This window comes from Schistocerca gregaria, chromosome 5 (assembly GCF_023897955.1).
Source record: "Schistocerca gregaria isolate iqSchGreg1 chromosome 5, iqSchGreg1.2, whole genome shotgun sequence".
NCBI lineage: Eukaryota > Metazoa > Arthropoda > Insecta > Orthoptera > Acrididae > Schistocerca > Schistocerca gregaria.
In genome coordinates this window covers 601,804,095-601,827,124 of record NC_064924.1, presented here as the reverse complement: position 1 = coordinate 601,827,124, position 23,030 = coordinate 601,804,095, and the positions used below count along the sequence as shown (strand labels likewise).

General features: G+C 39.4%; 1 protein-coding gene across 1 annotated transcript in view; it reads right to left on the bottom strand.

Annotated features, from left to right (window-relative positions):
- LOC126272900 (synaptic vesicle glycoprotein 2A-like) overlaps positions 1-23,030 on the bottom strand; it is a 155,795-nt gene that overhangs the window by 58,277 nt on the left and 74,488 nt on the right. Inside the window, exon 5 of the mRNA XM_049976164.1 lies at positions 15,800-15,921. Within this exon, the coding sequence (XP_049832121.1) occupies positions 15,800-15,921 (122 nt within the window). The remainder of the gene's footprint in view (positions 1-15,799; positions 15,922-23,030) is intronic.

Below are 23,030 nucleotides of genomic sequence, written 5' to 3'. Positions count from 1 at the left end.
TATGCAAATGGCCTATTTCTCATATTTCAGTGCTCGGTGATACATGCAATAGAATTATGGGGTCAGTAGGGTGATGAAATTAAATCTTCAAACTGCAAAAATATCCATCAGAATAATGGCTAAAGCAAGAAGAACAGCCAACTGTAGGTCACTGTTCAAAAAGATTTAAATTGTAAATCTCTACTTCATATATCAGTGTCTGAAAGTATAATATAATTGGATAGATAAAAAAAATCTACTCACCTAGCAGTGGCACAAGAAAACACATATTAAGAACGTGGAATGGTGCAAGCTTTCAGAGCCAGTGGCTGCTCCTTTTGGAAGAAGAGTTTAAGAGAAGGGAATGGGGATGAAGGAAAAAGACTGGCACAAGGTTTAGGAAATGGGGAGAGTTATGGAAAAGCTGCCCAGAATCCCAGGTGAAGGTAGATTTACTGATGGAATGAGAAGGAAAGGCATTGTTGGTGCCTGCACCAGGTAAGGTTTTAAAATCTGAGAGCTTGAATTGGAAAATAGGACAATAAACAAGGCAGATTATTGAAAAAACATGATAGAAGAGTTAATAAGAGTGGAAATCTATGTTCATTATAGCTGGTAGGCATGTGAATGGAGAGGGGAGTGGGGTGGGAAAAAACAGAGGGGTCGGGTAACAAGAGATATAAAAAAAAGTAATAAAAGGGGAGCAAATAAAAGGAACAGTTACCAAAAAGAAATGCTGTACTACAGAGCTGAAAGTAAATTTAGGCCAGGTGGGTGGCAACAAGAGAGCACATGTAGTAGTGCCAGTTCCCACCCACTGAGTTCTTCAAAACTAGTGTCACGAGGGAGAATTCAGATGGCGCTTGTGGTGAAACAGGTACCGATGTTACAACATTCATGTTGTAGAGTGTGCTCTGCAACAGGATTCTGCATGTTACCAGTGTACAGCCTCTGTCTGTGTCCATTCATTTTAACTGATAACACAAAGGTAGTCATATCTATACGGATGGCTGAACAATATTTATGTAACAGCTGGCACATGACACATGTTGTTACATGAGTGACTCTCCCTTTGATATTATATGTTTTGCCAGTTACAGGGCTGGTATAGGTGGTGATAGCACACTGCATCAGATAATTCTTACAGTGGGGACGGTCATCGGGGTGGACATCATAGGACTGAGAAATGGGTGCAGAAGGAGCATAGTCTATGACCGGGATTCTGCAGGGACAGATGGCTGACAAGAAGCTATTATGTCAGACAGAATGGACCTCATTTCTGGGCATGATCTCAAGGCATTGCAGTCTTGTCAAAGTAATTGACCAATACATTCCCAACCAGGATAGTACCAACAAGACAAGAGGTGTACTCCTGGGTTGGTTTTGGAGGGATCAGCAGTACCACAATTGGATGTGATCACCTGGGAGATCTGCTTTTGAATTAACACCTTAGTCCATACCATTTCTTACCTCACCCAGACCACACACTCCCAACTTTTACCTTCTTTCTAAGATCCACAAACCTATTCATCATAGTGTTCCATTGTTGCTGGCTTCAAAGCAGCCACTGAAGGTATCTCTGCCTTGGTTGATCAACACCTGCAATCTATAGTATAAAGACTTCCCTCCTACATTAAAGACATAAACTGTTTCCTAGATCATCTGAAATCAGTGCCCGTCCCACTCCCACCACATGCCTTGCTTGATGCCTGCTCTCTCTATACCGACATTCTCCATGTGCATGGCCTGTTTGTTGCTGAAAATTTCCTCAAGCAGCACCCACCTGATTACAAACTTATGATGACCTGCCTCACCTCAATCAAATTTATACTTACCAACAACTATTTTACCTTGAAGGGGAAGACACACAAACAGCTCAGGGGTACTGCCATGGGAACCAGGATGGCTCCCTCCTATGTCAACCTTTTCAAGGGTTATGTAGAGGGTATCGTCCTGGTTCCATAAGCCTCCATTTTGGTTTAGATACATCTATGGCATATCAACCATATGAATTCAGGTTAGGCTGACCTTTTAAAATTTTTGTAACCTCTAAACACATTCTCCCAATTAAATTTCACGTGGTCCTGTTGTGAACCCCATGTCACTTTAATTCATGTTGACCTCATCCTCACTAAGGTCAGCTACACACAGCTGTTTACATTAACTATACAAACAAACAAACAACAATTTTGACAGTTGCTGTCCTTTCCATGTTAGATGGTTTGACTCATACTGCCTCAGCATTCAAGGCAATCACATCCAATCCTGGTACTGCTGATCCCTCCAAAAAGCAACTTAGGAGTATACCTCTTGTCACTCAGCACCATCCTGATCTCGAATGTCCCAATCAATTACTTCAATAAAGCTATGTTGTTGTTGTTGTTGTTGTTGTTATGGTCTTCAGTCTGAAGACTGGTGCAATGCAACTCTCCGTGCTACTCTACCCTGTGCAAGTCTCCTCATCTCCTAAATTTCTATTGTAAAGTCAAAACGATTTATAGGAAGGAGCTAACTGTTGAAAAAAAGTAATTTCAATGACAAAACAATGTACAACACAGAGAATAAAAGCAAAGCAGTCTGGGATATCATTATACAAGAAACTGGGAGAGACAAATAAAAGTATAAGAATATATTGATAAGGGAGAGGGATAAAATAATAAGTGATCCATTCCACCTAGCACACTATGCGAATGAGCAATTTTCAAGTATTGCCCAGAGATTTCAACAAAAATTTCCAAAACCAAATATAACACTGGTAAATAACTATACAATAAGTACTACATTATGTTACAACCAACCACAGAGAATGATGTCAGTAAAATTGTACAAAAAATAAAGAAATAAAAAGTCTCTAGGCTTAGATGATGTACCAATATGCCTGCTGACATAATGCACATGAAGTATACAAGCTACCTCAACAAACATAATAAATGAATTATTTGCATCAGGGAAATTTTCTGGGTATTAAAAAGAGCCGAGATTGTGTGTCCGCTAAAAAAAAAGATAATGTAGAAGCCATGGAAAACTACCAGCCCATTTTCCTGATGTCATCTTTCTCAAAAATAATAGAATGACATTGTGAAAGACAGATTAATGAAATAATTAAATAAATACAACCTTGTAAGTCAATTAGAGTTTGGGTTCTGAAGCAGTAAAAGTACAGAACTGGTCATAACAGAATTCACCTAATGGTACTTGATGCTCTGGACAATGATGTGTATGACGGGCATATTCTTAGATCTTTCTAAGGCTTTTAACACTACTAAACATAAGATTCTACTAATTAAACTGAAATCACTGGTAATCATTGGTGGAGACTTTGATTATCCTACAATTAATTGGGCGTGATAAGACATCCTGTGAAACTTTACTAAATGCCTTCTCTGAAAACTACCTAGAACAAATAGTTTGGAACCAAACTCATGACAGAAATATATTAGATCTAATGGCAACAAATAGACCTGAACCCTTTGAGGGTGCCCACATGGAAACTAGTAACTAGTATCAGTGGCCATGACATGGTTGTGACAACAATGATTACCAAAGTTCAAAGGACAACTAAAACAAGAAGAAAGATATATGTCTTCAGTAAACTAAATTTAAAAAATCAGTGGTGTTATATCTCAATGAGGAACATGAAACATTCAGCACAGGTCAGGAGCATTCAGAGGAACTCTGGCTCAAGCTTAAAAGAATAGTTGATCATGCACTGGACAGATATGTACCCAGGGAGGTCCAGTGTCATGTGATGGCATCTCCAGCCTCTACAGACATATGAAAGTCATATTTGGGCATTTGACACCATTACTGTAGGACAGTTCATAATGGGAGGAAACCTCCACAATATACAGTCACTGTAAAGAAACAGATTATTGCACAATAAGTGTAAAATAAAGTGTAGGGCTATAGATAGAGAGGTACTGAATGAAACACATTTGGCTGTCAAGAGAGCAGTGCATGATGCCTTCAATGACTACTGTAGCAGAATATTATCAAGTGATCTTTTACAGACCCCAAAGAAATTTGGGATGTGTGTAAAGGCTGCTAGTGGCACCAGAGTTAGGGTCCAATCCCTAGCAAATGAGACAGGAACTGAGAGTGCAAAATGCTTAACTCCATTTTAAAATGTTCCTTTAAAAAGGAAAACCAAGAAGAATTACATCGTTTCAACCCTCATACCACTGAAAAGATGAATGAAAGAAGTATTAGTGCCATTGGAGTTGAGAAACAGCTGTAATCATTAAAACTGAACAAAGATACAGGGCCTGATGGAGTTCCTGTCAGATTCCACACTGAATTTCCATCTGATTTAGCCTCTCTTCTAACTATAATCTATTGTAGATCCCTCAAAAAGAAAACTATGCCCAGTTCTAAAGAAAAGCCAATGGCCTTGCCGCAGAGGTAACACTGGTTCCCATCAGTTCACCAAAGTTAAGCAATTTCAGGCTTGGTTAGAACTTGGATGGGTCACCATCTGGGTCTGCAGTGTGCTGTTGGCAAGTGGAGTGCACTTAGCCCTTGTGAGGCCAATTGAGAGTTACTTGAAAGAGAAGTAGCGGCACTGGTCATGAAAACTGCCAATGGCTGGGAGCACTGACCACATGCCTCTCCAAATACATATCTGGTGACGCCTGTGGACTGTGGATGACACTGCAGCTGGTCAGTACAGTTGGGCCTTCAAGATTTGTTGGTTTTTAGTTCTTGGAAAAAGGCACAGGTCACACCCATCTACAAGAAGGGTAGTAGAAGTGATCCACACAACTACTGTCCAGTGTCCTTGACATCAATTTGTTGTAGGCTCTTAGAAGACATTCTGAGCTCAACTTAATGAGGTATCTTGAAAAGAATGACTCCTCAAACATCAATCATGTGAAACCCAACATGCACTTTTCTCACATGACATACTGAAACCTTCGTATCAAGGCTATCAGGTAGGTGCTGTATTTCTTGATTTCCAAAAAGCATTTTACTCAGTACCAGACCTATGCTTATTGTCAAAACTATGATCATATGGAATATCAACTAAAATTTGTGACTGGATTGAGAACTTTTTGATAGAGAGCATGCAGCATGTTTTCTTGAATGGAGAGTCATTCTCATCCCAGGGAAGTGTGTTGGCACCACTGACGTTCATGTTCTATATTAATGACCTTGAAGACAATAGTAATAGTAAAATCAGGCTTATTCCTCATGACACAGTTATCTATAATGAAGTACTATCTGAAAGAAGCTGAAAAAAATTTCAATCAGATCTTGATAAGATTTCAAAGTGGTCCAGAGATTGGCAACTTGCTTTAAATGTTCAGAAATGTAAAATTCTACACTTTACAAGAAGAAAAAGAATGTACTATCCTATGACTATAATATGAATGAGTCACTATCGGAATTGACCAACTCATTCAAATACCTGGGTGTAACACTTTGTGGGGATATGAAATGAAATGATCACACATGTTCAGTCGTAGGTAAAGCAGGTGGTAGACCTTAGTTTATTGGTAGAATCAGTCCCATAAAGGAGATTGCTTACAAAACACTCATGTGACCAGTTCTCAAATATTCCTCAAGTGTGTGGGGCCCATACCAGATAGAACTAACAAGGATATCGAATGTATACGGAGAAAGTCAGAGTGAATGGTCTCAGATTTGTTTAATCCATAGGAGAGTTTCACAGAGAGACTGAAGGAACTGAACTGGAAGACTCTTGAAGACAGATGTAGACAACCATGAGAAAGTCTGTTAACAAAATTTCAAGAACCGCCTTTAAATGATGCCTCCAGGAATATACTACAACCCTCTATTGTAGTGATTCAAGAATTTCTGTGTAAATTATAGAACCACTCAGCCTCCTACCATCTCGAACACATGATATTCTGGATGTGAGTGTGGGATGGTAGAATCCTACCAACTGTGCAGCACATGTTTGTGTGTGCAGATTTAAAATCAGTCGCGGGAAGAAAGTAGACGTGGTGGTCGGAGAGCACCATCACGTACCTGTCGGGCAATCCATAGATGTTTTAGTGAATGTGTAAGGAAGAACCATGGAGTTTATATGCAGCTCTGTGCTTATTGTGTCATTGACTATTGTTATTAAAATGAGAACAATTGAAAAAGTACTCTTGTAGACTCTTGACGCAACCTTGTTAGATGCAAGACTCATTTTATGATTCATGTTAAGAAAGGTCATGGTAACCAAGCCAACTTTCGTTTAAATATGATTCAATTTGTTTCTGAAGTCTGACTGTATGAGAGACTTGCAGGAAGTTACATATTCATGTGGAAAGTGAAATTTTTATTGTGTATGGAGGTCAAATACATTATTAGTTGACAAAAGCAAAGTTTGTATGTCTACTTATTTCATGAGTCTAAAAGTTCCTGTACCTAGCATTATTCAATGGAGGAGAAGTCAAGAGGGTTTCCAGCATCTGGCTATTCAGTAAAGAAGAGTGGCTGCAAATTCCAAGTATGACATCTCATGAAGAAGTGGAAGGTGGTTTGGGGGAGTAAGCCGATATAACCCAGATCCACACTCACACTTTAAGTCGTCAGAATGTATGCACCCCCCCCCCCCCCCCCCCCCAGTTTAGAACACGAGATATTTTATACATAACCACTGTGCAAATAATATCACTCATAATAACATTTCATATCTTATCAGTATACATGTCTTACATATGTTTATATACACATCTTTCCTTCCCATAACAATTGTATGTCGTCTCTTGAACAATCTTTCACTTACTGTTTCTCTACTCTTTTCTTATTTTACTTTGTTATTAAGACATGAGCATTTACTTGTGGTTGTAGTCAGCTTTACTAATATTTAGGAATTGTGAGGACTGTTTTTCTTTTCTTTATTTACTTTTTTCCAATTGTAAACTTCAGGTGTTTATGACACGTCAGTAAACTATTTTCTATTCTTATCTTTTGTACTACCTTTTTCCTAGTATGTATTATTTTCATTATTTGCAGCTTGGAAGAACTCTGGACGAAATGAAAGTGTTCTTTTGATGCTTGTTTAGTTCCACGAAACATAATAATGCTAGTCTTTCGTAGAATTCCTACTCCCAAAATAATCCCTATAAAATTTGTGACTTTTATCACGATACTGATCCCTTGTCCTAGGATCAGCACCTATTCCTTGTTTGTGGGTTTACTTTATGATAGCACTTCCTCTTTCCATGCTGGTAGGTATGCCCTTTACAAAACATCCCTATTTTTTAGGCCACAGATCATCCTATCTCCACATAGGTACGCCTGCCCTTCATCACTAGAGGAGGAGGTATACTTGGAAAAGGCTGGGTGATACAGGAAGATTTCAGTTACAGTTTATCATGGTCAGACAGAGATTCCGAAATCAGATACTGGATTGTAAGGTGTACCCAGGAGCAGATACAGACTCACATCACAACATAGTAGTGATGAAGCATAGGTTGACATTTAAGACATTAGTCAGGAAGAATCAATACGCAATGAAGTGGGATACAGAAATTCTAAGGAATGATGAGACATGCTTGAAGCTCTCTAAGGCTATAGATACAGCAATAAAGAATAGCTCAGCAGGCAGTACAGTTGAAGAGGTATGGACATCCATAAAAAGGGTAATAACAGAAGTTGGGAAGGAAAGCATAGGTACAAAGTCGCTGAGGAATGAAATAAACAGGAAGTGCAGGGAAAGCTAAGATGAAATGGCGGCATGAAAAATGTGAAGAAATTGAAAAAGAAATGATTGTTGGTAGGACTGACTCAGCATACAGGAAAGTCAAAACAACCTTCGGTGGAATTAAAAGCAAGCATGATAACATTAAGAGTGCAATGAGAATTCCACTGTTAAATGCAATTGAGAGGGTGGATAGGTGGAAAGAATACATTGAAAGCCTCTATGAAGGGAAGATTTGTCTGATGTGATAGAAGAAGAAACAGGAGTCAATTCAGAAGAGATAGGGGACCCAGTATTAGAATCAGAATTTAAAAGAGCTTTGGAGGACTTAGGATCAAATAAGGCAGAAGGGATGGATAACATTCCACCAGAATTCCTAAAATCATTGGGGGAAGTGGCAACAAAACGACTACTCACATTGGTGTGTAGAATTATGAGTCTGGCGACATACCATCTGACTTTCGGAAAAACATCATCCACACAGTTACGAAGATGGCAACAGCTGACAAGTGCGAGAATTATTACACAATCAGCTGAACAGCTCATGCATCCAAGTTGCTGACAAGAATAATGTACAGAAGAATAGAAAAGAAAATTGAGGACGCACTAGATGTAGATCAGTTTGGCTTTGGGAAAGGTAAAGGCATGAGAGACACAATTCTGTTGTTGCAGTTAATAATGAAAGCAAGACTAAAGCAAAATCAAAATATTCATAGGTTCTGTCAACCTGGAGAAAGCAAGATGTTCAAAATTCTGAGAAAAATAGGGGTAAGCTAAAGGGAGAGATGGGTCATATACAATATGTACAACAGCCAAGAGAGCCTGTCCAAGAACAAAGTGCTGGTATTAAAAATGGTGTAAGACAAGGATGTAGTCTTTTGCCCCTACTATTCAATTTGTACATCGAGGAGGCATGATGGAAATAAAAGAAAGGTTCAGGAGAGGAATTAAAATTCAAGGTGAAAGGATATCAATGATGTGATTCACTGATGACATTGCTATCGTGAGTGAAAGTGAAGAAAAATTACATGATCTGCTGAATGGAATGAACAGTCTAATAAGTACAGAGTATGGATTGAGAGTGAATCAAAGAATGATGAAGGTAATGAGAAGTAAACTTAATATCAGGATTGATAGTCATGAAGTAGAAGTCAAGGAATTCTGCTACCTAGGCAGTAAAATAACAAGTGACAAACAGAGCAAGGAGGACATCAAAAGCAGACTAGCAATGGCAAAAAGTGCATTCCTGGCTAAGAGAAATCCACTAGCATCAAACATAGGCCTTAATTTGAGGAAGAAATTTCTGAGAATGTACATCTGGAACACAGCATTGTATGGTAGTGAAACATGGACTGTGGGAAAACCGGAACAGAAGAGAATCAAAGCATTTGAGATGTGGTGCTACAGACAAATTTTGAAAATTAGGTCAACTGGTAAAGTAAGGAATGAGGAGGTCCTGTGCAGAATAACAGAGGGAAGTAATATGTGGAAAACACTGATAAGGAGGAGGGACAGCATGATATGACATCTGTTAAGACATGAGGGAATGACTTTTGTGGCACTAGAGGGAGCTGTAGAAGGAAAACACTGTAGAGAAAGACAGATTGGAATGCATCCAGCAAACAATAAAAAAAAAAAAAAAAATTCTCTGGCTAGTATAGTAGTTTTATTTAGACACTATCTCACTACCATCCATTTCCAGAGCAACAGTGATACAGTTGTTTCTTGGCCACAGTTTGTCGGTGGCCATTCATGAGGACACACAACTTGTTGGTTGCTGTGCCCAAGTGCAGTAGACCATTTTAATGAAAATTTATTATACTTTAACTTTTGACAATACTTGGTTGTAATAGCCAAGAAACTAGTAAATGTCTGAATGATGGATTTAATGAAAGCAGATCTAAGTATTAAATCTGTAAATATTAGAAGTTTAAATTTAATTCATGTACATAATTTTACTGTTTATTGACTGGGGATCATTAAAATTAATGAAACTCAAGTTTTTCTAATTACATTTTTGTAATGTGTTTATCTGACATGTTCCACACTCAGGAGGATTCCCTCTTTTATGGGTCTATGGAATGAATAATTAATCTAATCTCTAATCTAATCCCACATAGAATACAGCACAGTGGTTGCAGCTTAGCTTGTAAATCACATGACTGGTTTCACAGGTCACTCTGTCTTTGATAGTATAGGAGATGTTTCTGATCAGACTGGAGTAGGTGGTGGTGGGAGGATGTGTGGGACAGGCCTGGCATCTAGGTCTATTACAGGGATATGAGCCATTAGGCAAGGGGTTGGGAGTAGGGGTTGTGTAGGGATGGATAAGGATATTGTGTAGGTTCGGTTGGTGGCAGAATACCACTGTGAGAGGAGTGGGAAGGATAGTGGGTAAGAATTTCTCATTTGAGAGCACAATGAGAGGTAGTCAGAGCCCTGGTGGAGAATGTAATTCAGCTGCTCCAGTTCTGGTTTGTACTGAGTCATGAGGGGAATGCTCCTCTGTTGCCAGATGGTTGGCTTTAGGAGGTGTTGGGTGACTGGGAAGATAAGGCATAGATCTGTTTTTGTATAAGGTTGGGAGGGTAATTCTGATTTGAAAAGGCCACAGTGAGACCCTCAGTATATTTTGAGAGGGACCACTCACCACTAAAGATGTAACAGCCATGGATGGCTAGACTGTATGAAAGGATTTCTGGGTATGGAATGGGTGGAAGCTGTTGAAGTGGAGGTTCTGCTAGTGGTTGGTAGGTTTGATATGGATATAGGTAATAATATAGCCATCTCTGAGGTGGAGGTCAGCACCTAGAAATGTGGTTTGATGGGTTAAGTAGGACCAGGTAAAGCAGTGGAGGGAAGGTATTGAGATTCTGGAGATGTGGATAGGATGCACTCACCCATAATCCAGATCATGAAGATATCATCAGTGATTCTGAACCTTGTGAGGGGTTTGGAATTCTGGGCATTTAGGAAGGATTCCTCTAGATGATTCTTGAATAAGTTGGAAGAAGACGGTGGCATTCAGGTATCCATAGCCATACCCCCGATTTGTTTGTAGGTAATGCTATCAAAGAAGTAATTGTGGTGAGAATATAGTTAGTCATTGTGATTAGGAAGGAGGTTGTTGGTTTGGCATCCATCTGGCTTTGGGAAAGATTGTGTTCAACAGGCAATGTGCAATGTTACTGTAAAGGGAGATGGCCTCAATAGTGAGAAGCAGCGTACTATGTAGTAAAAGGACAGGAACTATGGAGAGTCAGTGGAGGAAATGGTTGGTAACCTTTATATACGAGGGTAAGTTGCAGGTAATAGGCTGAAGGTGATGGTCTACAAGAGCAGAGATTCTCTCAGTGGTGACATAGTATCCAGCCACAATGGGGCATCCTGGGTGATGGGGTTTATGGACTTTAGGAAGCATGTAGAAGATAGGAGTGTGGGGAATGGTAGGGGTGGTGAGAGAGATGGACTCTGAGGAGAGGTTGTGGAATGGGCCTAAGGATTTGAGGAGAGACTGGGGGAGATTTGGAGATTGTTCTAGAGTTGGTGAACAGTGGTAGTCCTAGGCAGGAGTAGGAAGTGAGCAGATTGGGGGAGGGTTGTTTGAGATGGTGTTGTGTATGTTGCGATTCCCCGCACTCTGACTTTCTATATGTTTCCTAATTTCCATAAATGCAACCACAGAGGACGCCCTACTGGAAGAATCTCTGTTCCCATAGACCAACACTTTCAGCCTATTATCTGCAACTTACCATTCTATTTAAAAGTTGCCAACCATTTCCTCTACTGACTCCCCATATTTCCTGTCCCTTTACCACAAGATGCCCTGCTTGACACCATTGATGCCACCTCTCTTTATGCTAACATATTTAATGCCCAGGGCCTTACAGCTGTTGAACACTACCTTTCCCAATGCCCAATGGATTCCAAACCAACCACCTCCTTCCTAGTTCCCATGACCAACTATAGTCTCATACATAATTACTTCTCCCTTGAAGGCATTTCCAACAAACAAATCTGGGGTAAGGCTATGAGCATTCACATTGCATCATTCTGTTCATGCCTATTCATGAGCCATCTACAGGAATTCTTCCTAAACACCCAGAATCACAAACCCTTCTCCTGGCTTGGATTCATTGATGACATCTTCATGATTGGATTGAGAGTGAGGACACCATATCCACATTCCTCCACAACCTCAACATCTCCTCCATTGCTTCATCTGGTCCTACTCAACCCAATAAACCATCTTCCTTGATATTGACCTCCACCTCAAAGATGGCTATATCTGTACCTCTGTCCATATCAAGCCTACCAACTACCAGTGTTATCACCACTTCAACAGCTGACGCCTGTTCTATACCGAGAATTCCTTTCCATACAGTCTAGTCATCCATGGCTGTCGCATTTGCAGTAATAAGTGGTCCTTCTCAAAATATATTGAGAGTCTCACTGAGGCCTTTACAGATTGTAAATACCCTCTCAACCTGCTGCCCACTGAACATACGCAATATCCTCATCCATCCCTACACAAACCCTGCTCTCAACCCATTGCCTTGTGGCTCATATCCCTGTAATAGACCTAGCTGCAAGACCTGTCACACACATCCTACCACCACCACCACCACCACCACCACCACCAACTATTCCAGCCTAGTCATCAACATCACCTATCCCACCAAAGGCAGGGCTACCTGCGAAACTAGTAATCTGATTTACAAGCTACACTGCAACCACTGTGCTGCATTCTACATAGGCATGACACCGAAGAAGCTGTATGTCCACATGAAAGGCCACTGACAAACTGTGACCAAGAAACAACTGGACCACCTGCTTGCTGAGAATGCTGTCCAACACGACATCCATCATTTCAATGACTATTTCACAGTCTGTGCCATCAGGATCCTTCACACCAACAGCAGCTTTTCTGAACTGCACAAGTGGGAACTCTCCCTGTAATATACCCTATGTTCCCATAACTCTCCCTGATCTCAACGTTCACTAATCATTGTCCGTACCCATCAGCCACTGCCGTGTTCCTATTCCAGCACTCTATTCCACCAATGCACCCAGTCTTTTACTTCTCTCCTGTTCTGCTAATCCCCACTCCTCTTCCCTGCCCTCCATCTAACCTCCTAACTACACCTAGCTGCCCCACTCTCCACCTCGTGCCTGCATGCTCCGAGCAGCACTTTACCGTCCCGCATCCCTACCCTGCTGTCCCTCCCCCTCCCCACCCCAGCCTCCTCCTTACTTCCACTCAATTGCCTCTCCCACAATGCCCTGCTGCTGGTAGTCTGGTTCCAGTTGGTGCAGACTGTGGTCAAGTGTGTGTGTGTGTGTTGCATTTGTGTGACTTTGAGCATGTGTGTATGTTGCCTATTTTTGACGAAGGCCTTTCCGACGGTCTCTTTTGTTGTGCTTTACTGCCACTTAGTATCTCCACTACATGGTGAGTAGCAACTATCCTTTTCATTATATTGTTACATTCCTTCCTAAATTTTCCATTGTTTCATTTTTACACAGAGTAGGACATAGGTAAAAATTGTAACACAAGTATATAAACAATAAGTAATAAAAATATATCATTTCTCAGAATGCTTTCACATTATGCCTTTGTCCTCTTTTTATTTTTTTGTTATTTTCTGGAGAACCTTACACAACTGTGTGGTTTCAGTTGTCTGAGACTGCAGATGTGTGCACAAGTTGCGTTTGTGTGAGTGTGTGTGGTCACGTGTGTGTATGTGTGTTTATTGCTGACAAAGGCCTTAATGGGTGAAAGCTATAATTGTGTGAATCTTTTTGTTGTGCCTATCGCGACTCAGCATCTCCGCTATATGGTAACAACATGTATCAAGAAATTTAGAAACATTTCACCTGCAATGGAACACTGACAAATTCACAGTATGGCTCCAGGAAAATTCATCTACACTGAAAGTGGCTGAAAATGTTGTTTCAGCAATACTCAGTGTTTGGAAGCAAATCACCTGTTGATGCCTACTGAGTGGTCTGAACAAGGCATTTGACTCTGTGTGTTATTGGATTCAAATATATAAAATGAGGTGCTATGACATTTGGGATTAAGTACTCTGTCTTACAGATTTGTATCTTGACAATAGGAAGCAGACTGTACATTTTAATGACAAGAGCTCTGGATTACCTTCAAGGGTCTGTGCTGGGACTCTTACTGTTTATATTTTATATTAATGACCTGCCTAGTATCACGACATGTAAATCTATTCTGGTTGCTAATGATAACCCCTGTCATTTCAAATGAAAATGATGTAGAGGACTTAAAGGAACAAAGCAAAGCCTATCTAGGAATTTTGAGTATCTATGTTAAAGACAATGATTTAACTGTAGATCAGAATAATAGCAAAAATCTAATTTTTAGTTTATAAAATATCAAAAATGATTTCATGTCTGTTAAGCTTCTGGGCATACACTTGGACTCCAAATTAACTTGGAACTTCCACTAAATTATCAAGAACTGTACACCTTTTACATAAAATTAGGGCATGTGTGAGCGAAAGCACAATGCTTAGCTCCTATTATGCATTTTTATAACCATGTAACATACTGAATAATGGTTAGGGGCTGCTCCTTTGGGGCAAAAAGGTTTTTATGTGCCAGAAAAAGGCTATCAGATGAGTAGCAGGTGTTTCCAAATACAATGTATCCTGTAGGCCACTTTGCAAGGAACTGGTTGTCAAAACAGTCCCATTATTATATCTAAAAACAAAGATGATGTGACTTACCAAACAAAAGTTCTGGCAGGTCAATAGACACACAAACAAACACACAAGATTCAAGCTTTCACAACCAGCAGTTGCTTCTTCCCTCTCCTTCCATCTTTCCTGAAGAAGCAACTGTTGGTTGCGAAAGCTTGAATTTTGTGTGTATGTTTGTGTTTGTTTGTGTGTTTATCGACCTGCCTGCGCTTTTGTTTGGTAAGTCACATCATCTTTGTTTTTAGATATATTTTTCCCACGTGGAATGTGTCCCTCTATTATATTCATATCATTAATTTCAGTCCCATTATTATTTATACTTAGTTACTTAATCTGCACAAAAGAAAATTAAGAGAGCTACAAATTAAAGCAATCATTTCATTATCACAATAGACATCACACAGAACAGATTGACCAACCCTTTAGAAGACTAAGCAAGACCCACAATACATGAGCATACCTTGAAGTTCAATGCACTGGCACAATATCCCATTAAAAACCTTCACAAATGTCCTACAAAACTGGTTTAAAAAGGTTTTATGACCCATAGAGGAATACTTTGATTGTGCAAGAGCAGATCTAAAATTTTTACTTATATTCACTGTACTCCTTTGTATGAAGGTCTATACAATTTCACTATTTTCTTCATTTCTATTACACCTATCATTGGGTATTATTCAGTTTGCATGAACTATAAGCATCAATAGCATGCAAAATGCTCCAAGATGAAATGAACAAATACAGGTCACCATAAATTACTGAAATATTTTCTATGAGGGAAGCAGTACTCTTTTGGAGTACTGCTGCACTATCTGGGATTCTTACGAGATAGGGTGAATGGAGTACACCAATAAAGTTCAAAGAAGAGCAGCACGTTTTGTATTTTCATGAAATAGGGGAGAGTGTGTCATGGACATGATACAGGGTTTGGGATGGACACCTTTAAAACAAAGGCATTTTTTGATGCAGCGGAATCTTCTCATGAAATTTCAATCACCAACTTTCTCCTCCAAATGCAAAAAATATTATATTGATGTTGACCTACATAGGGAGAAATTATCATAACAATAAAATAAGGGAAATCAGAGCTTGCATGGAAAGATATAGGTGTTCATTTATTCTTCGCATTGTTTGATAGTAGAATAATAGAGAAATGTTGTAAAGGCAGTTTGATGAACCCTCTGCGAGGCACTTAAGTACGACTTGCAGAGTATCAGTGTAGATGTAGGTGATTGGTTACATCCTTTATTTTACACAGTGTATTTTATAAAAGATCTCACTTCCAGATCTGGCTTCTGTATCACCAATTTTTGTCATTACCCATTCAATTTTTCAAATCATTGGTTTCTTTAGTGTGTGTTTTAATTCCTTCTGATTGCTAAACATGCATTTAGAAGATAGCATGGTATTCTTGAATTGATATATTGGTTACCTGGGATGATGATGTTTGCAACAGCAAACAAAAATCCTGACAGCATCATTATTAGAGTCCTATACTTCACACAATGAAATTCTGATATGAAGGTTTTCTGTATTGAACCTGGTCCACATATTCTGTAACATAAACAAAATAACTTGTTAATCTCCTAACTGTATTATGAAAATTACAGAAAATGTCATACTGAACTTTTCCTACACTTTGAAACAGTTGTCAGAAAGAGGCACTTTAATTGGAAGATTACAGATTTCAGGATGTTGTAATTTTAATAATTTCAAACACTGTTGAAATGTGCCATTATTGAATAAGTGACAGGTACATATGCAATATGAGCAAGCTCCAACTTGAGCTGCATCACCACACAGGCACAAAATGAATATATGGTAAATGAACTTACCTCTCTTTAAGTGTTTGAGCTTGAATACAGTGAGGTAGAGATAGCTAGAAAAATTGATAGAGCAACTGGAATTTAAATAACAATGAAAAAGTTACAAAAAATATAAAGAAATAAATAAGCACTGTATGATGTGATACACACATAAACAAGTCAGCTGGCCGGGGTGGCCAAGCGGTTCTAGGCACTACAGTCTGGAACCACGCGACCATTATGGTTGCAGGTTCAAATCCTGCCTCAGGCATGGATGTGTGTGATGTCCTTAGGTTAGTTAGGTTTAAGTAGTTCTACGTTCTAGGGGACTGATGACCTCAGAAGTTAACTCCCATAGTGCTCAGAGCTATTTGAACTATTTTTTAAACAAGTCAAGGGCTTGAGGAAGAAGGAAATCAAAAGTCCATTTTTATCCAGTGAAGTCCACACCGATATAGAGATGTAAGGGTGGAAAAGAATGGTATACAAGCTGAAAAGAGCATTTATTGGCATAAGCAGGCACCTAGACTATGGAATTAATGATTTACTAATGTGTTTAACAAATTAAGTCAAACAGTAATTGATGGATAAGAAAGATCTTGATCATCTCTGTCATTCATACAGATGATGCTGTAGTTGGATCTGAGTGTAGAGAAGTTCATTGATTTGTCACGGAATGATCTGATGAAGGAAAGACTAGGAGCAATGTCAATTATTATCTTGGTTTGCTAATCAAATGATTTGGAGACATTTACGTCTTAAATAGTTCTATATGTGCATGGGCTATACTTTAGTGGTACAATATGGAAAATTTGAAGACAGTGGAAATACTACTCCTGCACAGTCAAGTGTGCTTCCAGCTGAATATCAGTACAAAACTTATGTATGTTCCATATTGTCAGCTGTTAGAAACTTTCTCTACCATTAACCGCCACAAAATATCAGAAAAGACAATGGAGTGATATGAAGAGGGTCTTAAGGTATGTGAAATAATTATATTTTCTGGTTTATCTCATCCCAGACATGAGGATATTTGTTTACTTGTTTCAACTGGCTCAGACTATGCAGACAATGTTCTTTCTTGAAGACAAATTTTGTTGTTAAACTCAGCGAAGTCATTCTCAGAGACAGAAGGCAGTACTCTTGTGAATACTGGAAACAAATTGTGAAAGAAATCATATGGATCAAGGTAATGTTACAGAATCTCATGAAAAGAAATAATTGATAAGTAAAGACAAGAAATCACCAAACATTAAAGGCACTGAGTCATCAATAGGCACATATACAAGACTAAAAACTTCACTAGCTTTTGGACAAATCTTTTTTTTTTTTTTAAGCTAGAACACCCCCCCCCCCCCCACCACACACACACATACACAGTGCCATCTGGAACACACTCAAAGTGTTGTGACTGAAGTTCTGCAGGTAGACTGGAGTGTGAGGTGAAGTGGGTGAGGGGAGAAAGGAAGTGGACAGTGGGAGAGAGGGTTGTGGAAGTGTAGCTGGTAGCTCAGAGGAACACAGCTGGCATATGTGATGGGAATGCAGGAGGCAGGGGTAGCAGATATATAGCATAGGAATACAGGAGGGAGATGCAGCTGATGTATGTGATATGAATGCAAGACACAGGAACTGGTGGCAGTAAGTTTGTACAGTCCAATATAAAATTGGAGAGTGGGCTATGTGGAAGTGACAGAATGTGGAATGGGGAACCATGGGAAAGAAGGTGTGGGTGCAGGGAGAGTGAGGTTGGATTCTGGGAAAGGGTGAAGGTGTGTGTGAGGCAGGGTGTTAGCAGAGATTGAGGGCAAGAGGATTATGACAACAAAGGAAGCATTACAGGGATAACTCCCATCTACATTGTTCAGAAAAGTTGGTACTGGAGGAAAGATCCAGATGACACAGGCTATGAAGAAACCATTGAAATCAAGCATGTTGTGCTCAGCAGCATGTTCTGTGATTAACTCCACTCTTAGCCATAGTTGGGCAGTGGCTTATCATTTGGATGGATAGTTGGTTGGTGGTTATGGCCATGTAAAATGCTGCTCAGCAATTGTAGCAGAGCTGGTACATGATATGGCTGCTTTCACATGCGGTCCTGCCTCTGATGGCATACAATAAGTTTGTGACAGGACTGGAGTGCTACATGCTGGATGGGTGAACTGGTAGGATCTTGCAGCTGGATCTTCCACACAGCTTTGACACGTATCAATGGTACTCAGGGTGGTTGTGGGATATGGATGTACAAGAATACTGCATAGATTGGATGAGTAGTGGAATCCCACTTTAGAAGAGATGGGAAGGCTTGTGGGTAGACAGTTTCTCATTTCTGGACAAAATGATAGGTAGTCAAAGCCCTGGTTGACAATATGATTCAGTTATTCCAATTGAGGATGATAATGAGTGATGGGGGCTTGGTCCTTTATGGCTGGTTCTTCTGGTTAGTAGGAAAATTAGCAATGTATGAGGATGTGACATGGGAATTCTGTCTCCAGACTAGGTGTGGAAGGTAGTACCTGTCTGTGAATGCCTTAATGGAATCACCAGCACACTGGGCAAGGGAATTCTCATCAATGCAGATGTGTCATTCATGGGTAACCAGATCACATGAGAATGATATTTTAATGTCAAACAGACGACAGCTGTCAAAATACAGCCACTGTTGATTGTTAGTGAGACTGATGTGGACAGATGTTTGGACAGCCACCAGACAGGTGGATGTCAATGTTCATAAATGTGGTACAGTGAGCTGAGGAGAACCAGCAGAGGCAAATGGGAGAGGTGTTGAGGATATGAAAATATGTGGATAGGGGTCTTGGGCCGTAGGTACAGTTGATGAAGATATCATCAATGAACCTGCATCAGATAGTAGGTTTGAGAGTTTGAGAATCTTGGGAACTTTCCTCTAGATGGTTGATAAATAGATTGATATAGGAGGGTGCTACGCAGATGTCCATGGCCCTGCCACAGTGAGGTAGTTGGTTTGGAGTCTGAAAGACATTAGGAGAGGTAGTGTTCAATAGCAGCAAGGTACTGGGCATTGGGAATGTTTGTGTATAGGGAGGCAGTATCAGCAGTGATGAGCTGAGATCCAAGTGGTAATGGGATGGGGACAGCTGAGAGTTGGCAAAGTAAGTGGTTTGTGCCTTTCGTATGAGAGGATAGGCTACAGGCAATTGGTTTGAGGTGCTGATTGATAATAGCAGACATTGTTTCAGAGGGAGCACAGTAACCAGCATGAGTGGGCTATCCAGGACTGCTGAATTTATTGATCTTGAGAAGCATGTGGGGTGAGGAGAAAGAAGGACTTGGAGGAGGAAAGATTCTGGGCTGGGAGATTCACTTCTGGTATGGGATCATTATTGAAGGGACTGCAGATGGAGGAGTCAGACAGTTGGGAGAGCTTTCTGCCAGGTAATCATCTGTGATTCATCACAATGGCCACCCTCCCTCCAGCTGCCTGTCTCCTTTCTTCTCTCACCTATTCCACCCAACACAACCCTTGTCCCATTCTAGCTCCAGAACTCTGTATCATCTACCACAGATCATTTACTTTAATCCCAAACTTTCCGTACCATATTACAATCTCACAAGAGTTGCATATGGATTACAAAAGAGAAATCCAATTGATCAAGAATGCAAATATCATAAGTAAACAAAACACATGGATGTGAAATATTATATTTTATGTGAGAAAAATTCAGCTCGAACATTACAGATCTGCATAATCAGCAAGTACATATTCTCACTGGGTCACCTACTAGAAGAAACTTTGAGAAATAAAGATTATTACTATCTGTTGTTCGTAGAGGAGACATTGAGACAGAAAGCAGCAAAAGTCTGACATTCATTAAATGATATGTAAGTGTTGCAATAACCAGTTAAAAAGTAAAAAATGAAAAATTCAGTACTCAATAATAACAATATTATGAAAAGGATAGATTGCTACTCACCATACAGTGGAGATGTTGAATTATAGAATATTTCTGCATGAATGTGTGTTGTGTACTGTAGAAGAAGGCCTTTCGGCCAAAAGCTTACTTGGTTAGCAGCCTTTTGGTTGTGCCTGTCTACAACTCAAAATCCCCACTGCATGACGAGTGGAAATGTATCCTATTCATAATATATTCAATTAGAAAATTTTATATTTGTGGGAATAATCAATACAGTAATTCTCTGTAGGATGTGTTACCATTGGTACAAGCTAATCTATGATGTTATTCTCCATGTCTAACTATCATATGTTGTTTATGAAACATGTATTTCATGTGTTGAGCAATAAAAAGTTATTCTGTACACTTAAGTGCTCTGTACTTTAAAGTGTGATGTACAGATCTTACCTACATATTTATTTCTTCTGTTTTCCTGTTGTTCACACACTACAGTTTGAGTTTCCAAGCAAATGTGTACTGAGTGGTTAAAGGGCTCTAGGATCCTGATCCACACCTAATTAGAATAAACAACCTTCTGTTGTGCAGTACTCAAACACATTTATGGTAACTATCTAAGATAAGAGGCCTTTGGAGGAAATAGTAGCAACTGTATAACTATCAAGAGCTCAGATGGAAATTCACTACTGAGCAAAGAAGGGAAAGCTGAAAGGTTGAAGGAAAATACAAAGCAAATGAACCTGAAGGCAATATTACAGAAAGAGAAGGGGAAATACTGAAAATGAGGTATGGTACTGCAATAAAAATTTCACAGAGCGCTGAAAGGCCTGAGCTTAAACAAAGCATCTACATATAATTGCATAGGCTTTCTCAGCCAGAGTCAGTCCACATAAAAGTTTTCTGGGTATGGTACCATGTCATAATGTATAAAACTACTGCTGCTGGAGAAGAACCAATGTTTTGACCACAGTTGCAGCAGCCTTCTTCTGGGTCTACTGGTCAGCAGTTTTATACATTATGATGCAGTACCATACCCAGAAAACTTTTATGTTGAAAGCATCTGCAGTAGACAATACCCTCTCAGAATTGTTGATGTTCTTGAAGAGAACTATTCCATCTGGTGCACAAGATATGTGAGGCAATGGAAATACCCTCAAACTTAAGGAAGAATGTAATAATTCCAATTCCAAAAAAAAAATCAGGTGCTGGCAGGTGTGAATATTACTGAACTATCAGTTTCATGAGTCATGACTGCAAAGCATTGACATGAATTATTTACAGGAAGATGAAAAAACTGTTAGAAGCTGGCTTCAGGGAAGATCAGTTTGGGTTCTGGAGAAATGTTGGTTTACACAAGACAATACTGACACTATGACTTATCTTGGAAGATAGGTTACCATAAAGAAAACCAACATTTATAGCTTTTGTAGACTTAGAGAAAGCTTTTGACAATGTTGACTAGAATATACTCTTTGAAATTCTGAAGATAGCAAGGGTAAAACACAGGGAGCAGGAAGGTTATACAACCTGTACACAAATCAGACAGCAGATATGAAAGCTGAAGGGCATGAATGGGAAACTATGGCTGAGAAGGGAGTGAGACAAGGCTATAGGCTATTGCTGATGTTATTCAATCTGTACATTGAGCAGCCAGTAAAGGATAAAGGAAGCAAAAAAATCTGAAGCAGGAATTAACATTCAGGAGAAGAAATAAAACCTTTGAGGTATACCAAAGGCACTGTAGCTCTGTCACAGAAAGCAAGGAACTTGGAAATGCACTTGAACAGAATGGACAATATCTTGAAAGTAGAATATAAGATGAACAAAATAAGAGTAGTTGAATTAAATCAGATGATGCTGAGGGCGTCAGATTACAAAATAAGGCACTAAGAGTAGCAGTTGAATTTTGCTATTTAGACATTAAAGTAACTCATGATGACCAAAGTAGGGAGGATATAAAATGTACTGGCAGTAGCAAGATAAATGTTTCTGAGAACAGAAATTTGTTAACACTGAATATAATTTAGGTGTTAGTACATCTTTTCTGAAGGCATTTGTGTGGAGTGTAGCATTGTATGGAAGTGAAACATGGATGATAGACAGTTCAGGCAAGAAGGGAACATAACTATAGAAATATGCTATAGTAGATTGCGTAACTAATGAGGAAGTACTGAACAGAACTGGGAAGAAAAGAAATCTGTAGCATAACTTGACTAAAAGAAGGGATTGATCAATAGAAGGTATTACACAACATCAAGAAATTGTCAATTTCATATTGGAGGCAAGTATGGGAAATTGCAGACTGAGACCAAGATACAAATACTGTGAACAGATCAAAATGATGTGAGCTGCAGAAGTTATTTGGAGATAAGAGGCTTGCACAGGATAGAATAGCATGGACAGTTGCAACAAAGCAATCTCAGCATCATCTGATTTTTATTTGATGGCATTCCACTAGCCTCATTTTGTTCATCTGATATTCTCCTTCCAAGACAACAGATGTAGATGTCAAAAGTAATTTGCTGAAGTTGGACTGGGATGAAATTTATGGGGACATTTCATTGTCATATTGAACATATTCCATGATAAACTTGTGTTTTTATTTTCCCAGTAAACTAATTACAAAAGATATTCAAAAGCAAAGTAAAAAAAAAAATAGAACTTTAGAGCGATGGAAAAGGGAAATATACACACATCAAAAAAAGTTTTGCATCACCCCAGCTCCCAGAATTCCCAAAAACAGATGTTGGCTCTGGGTATGGTATGATAGAACAGTCCCTCTGACTGTTCAGAGATGCCACTAAACCCACACAAAGATGTAAACAACCATGCATGAGCAGTGCCTATTAGACAGAGATGATCCAACAGCCAATCAGTTCCAGTCATTCCACCAGGAAGGAGATACATGGCTCATGTTGTCTATAATTCATCCATGCATAGACGGTCAATACCACAGTTTGATCGTATC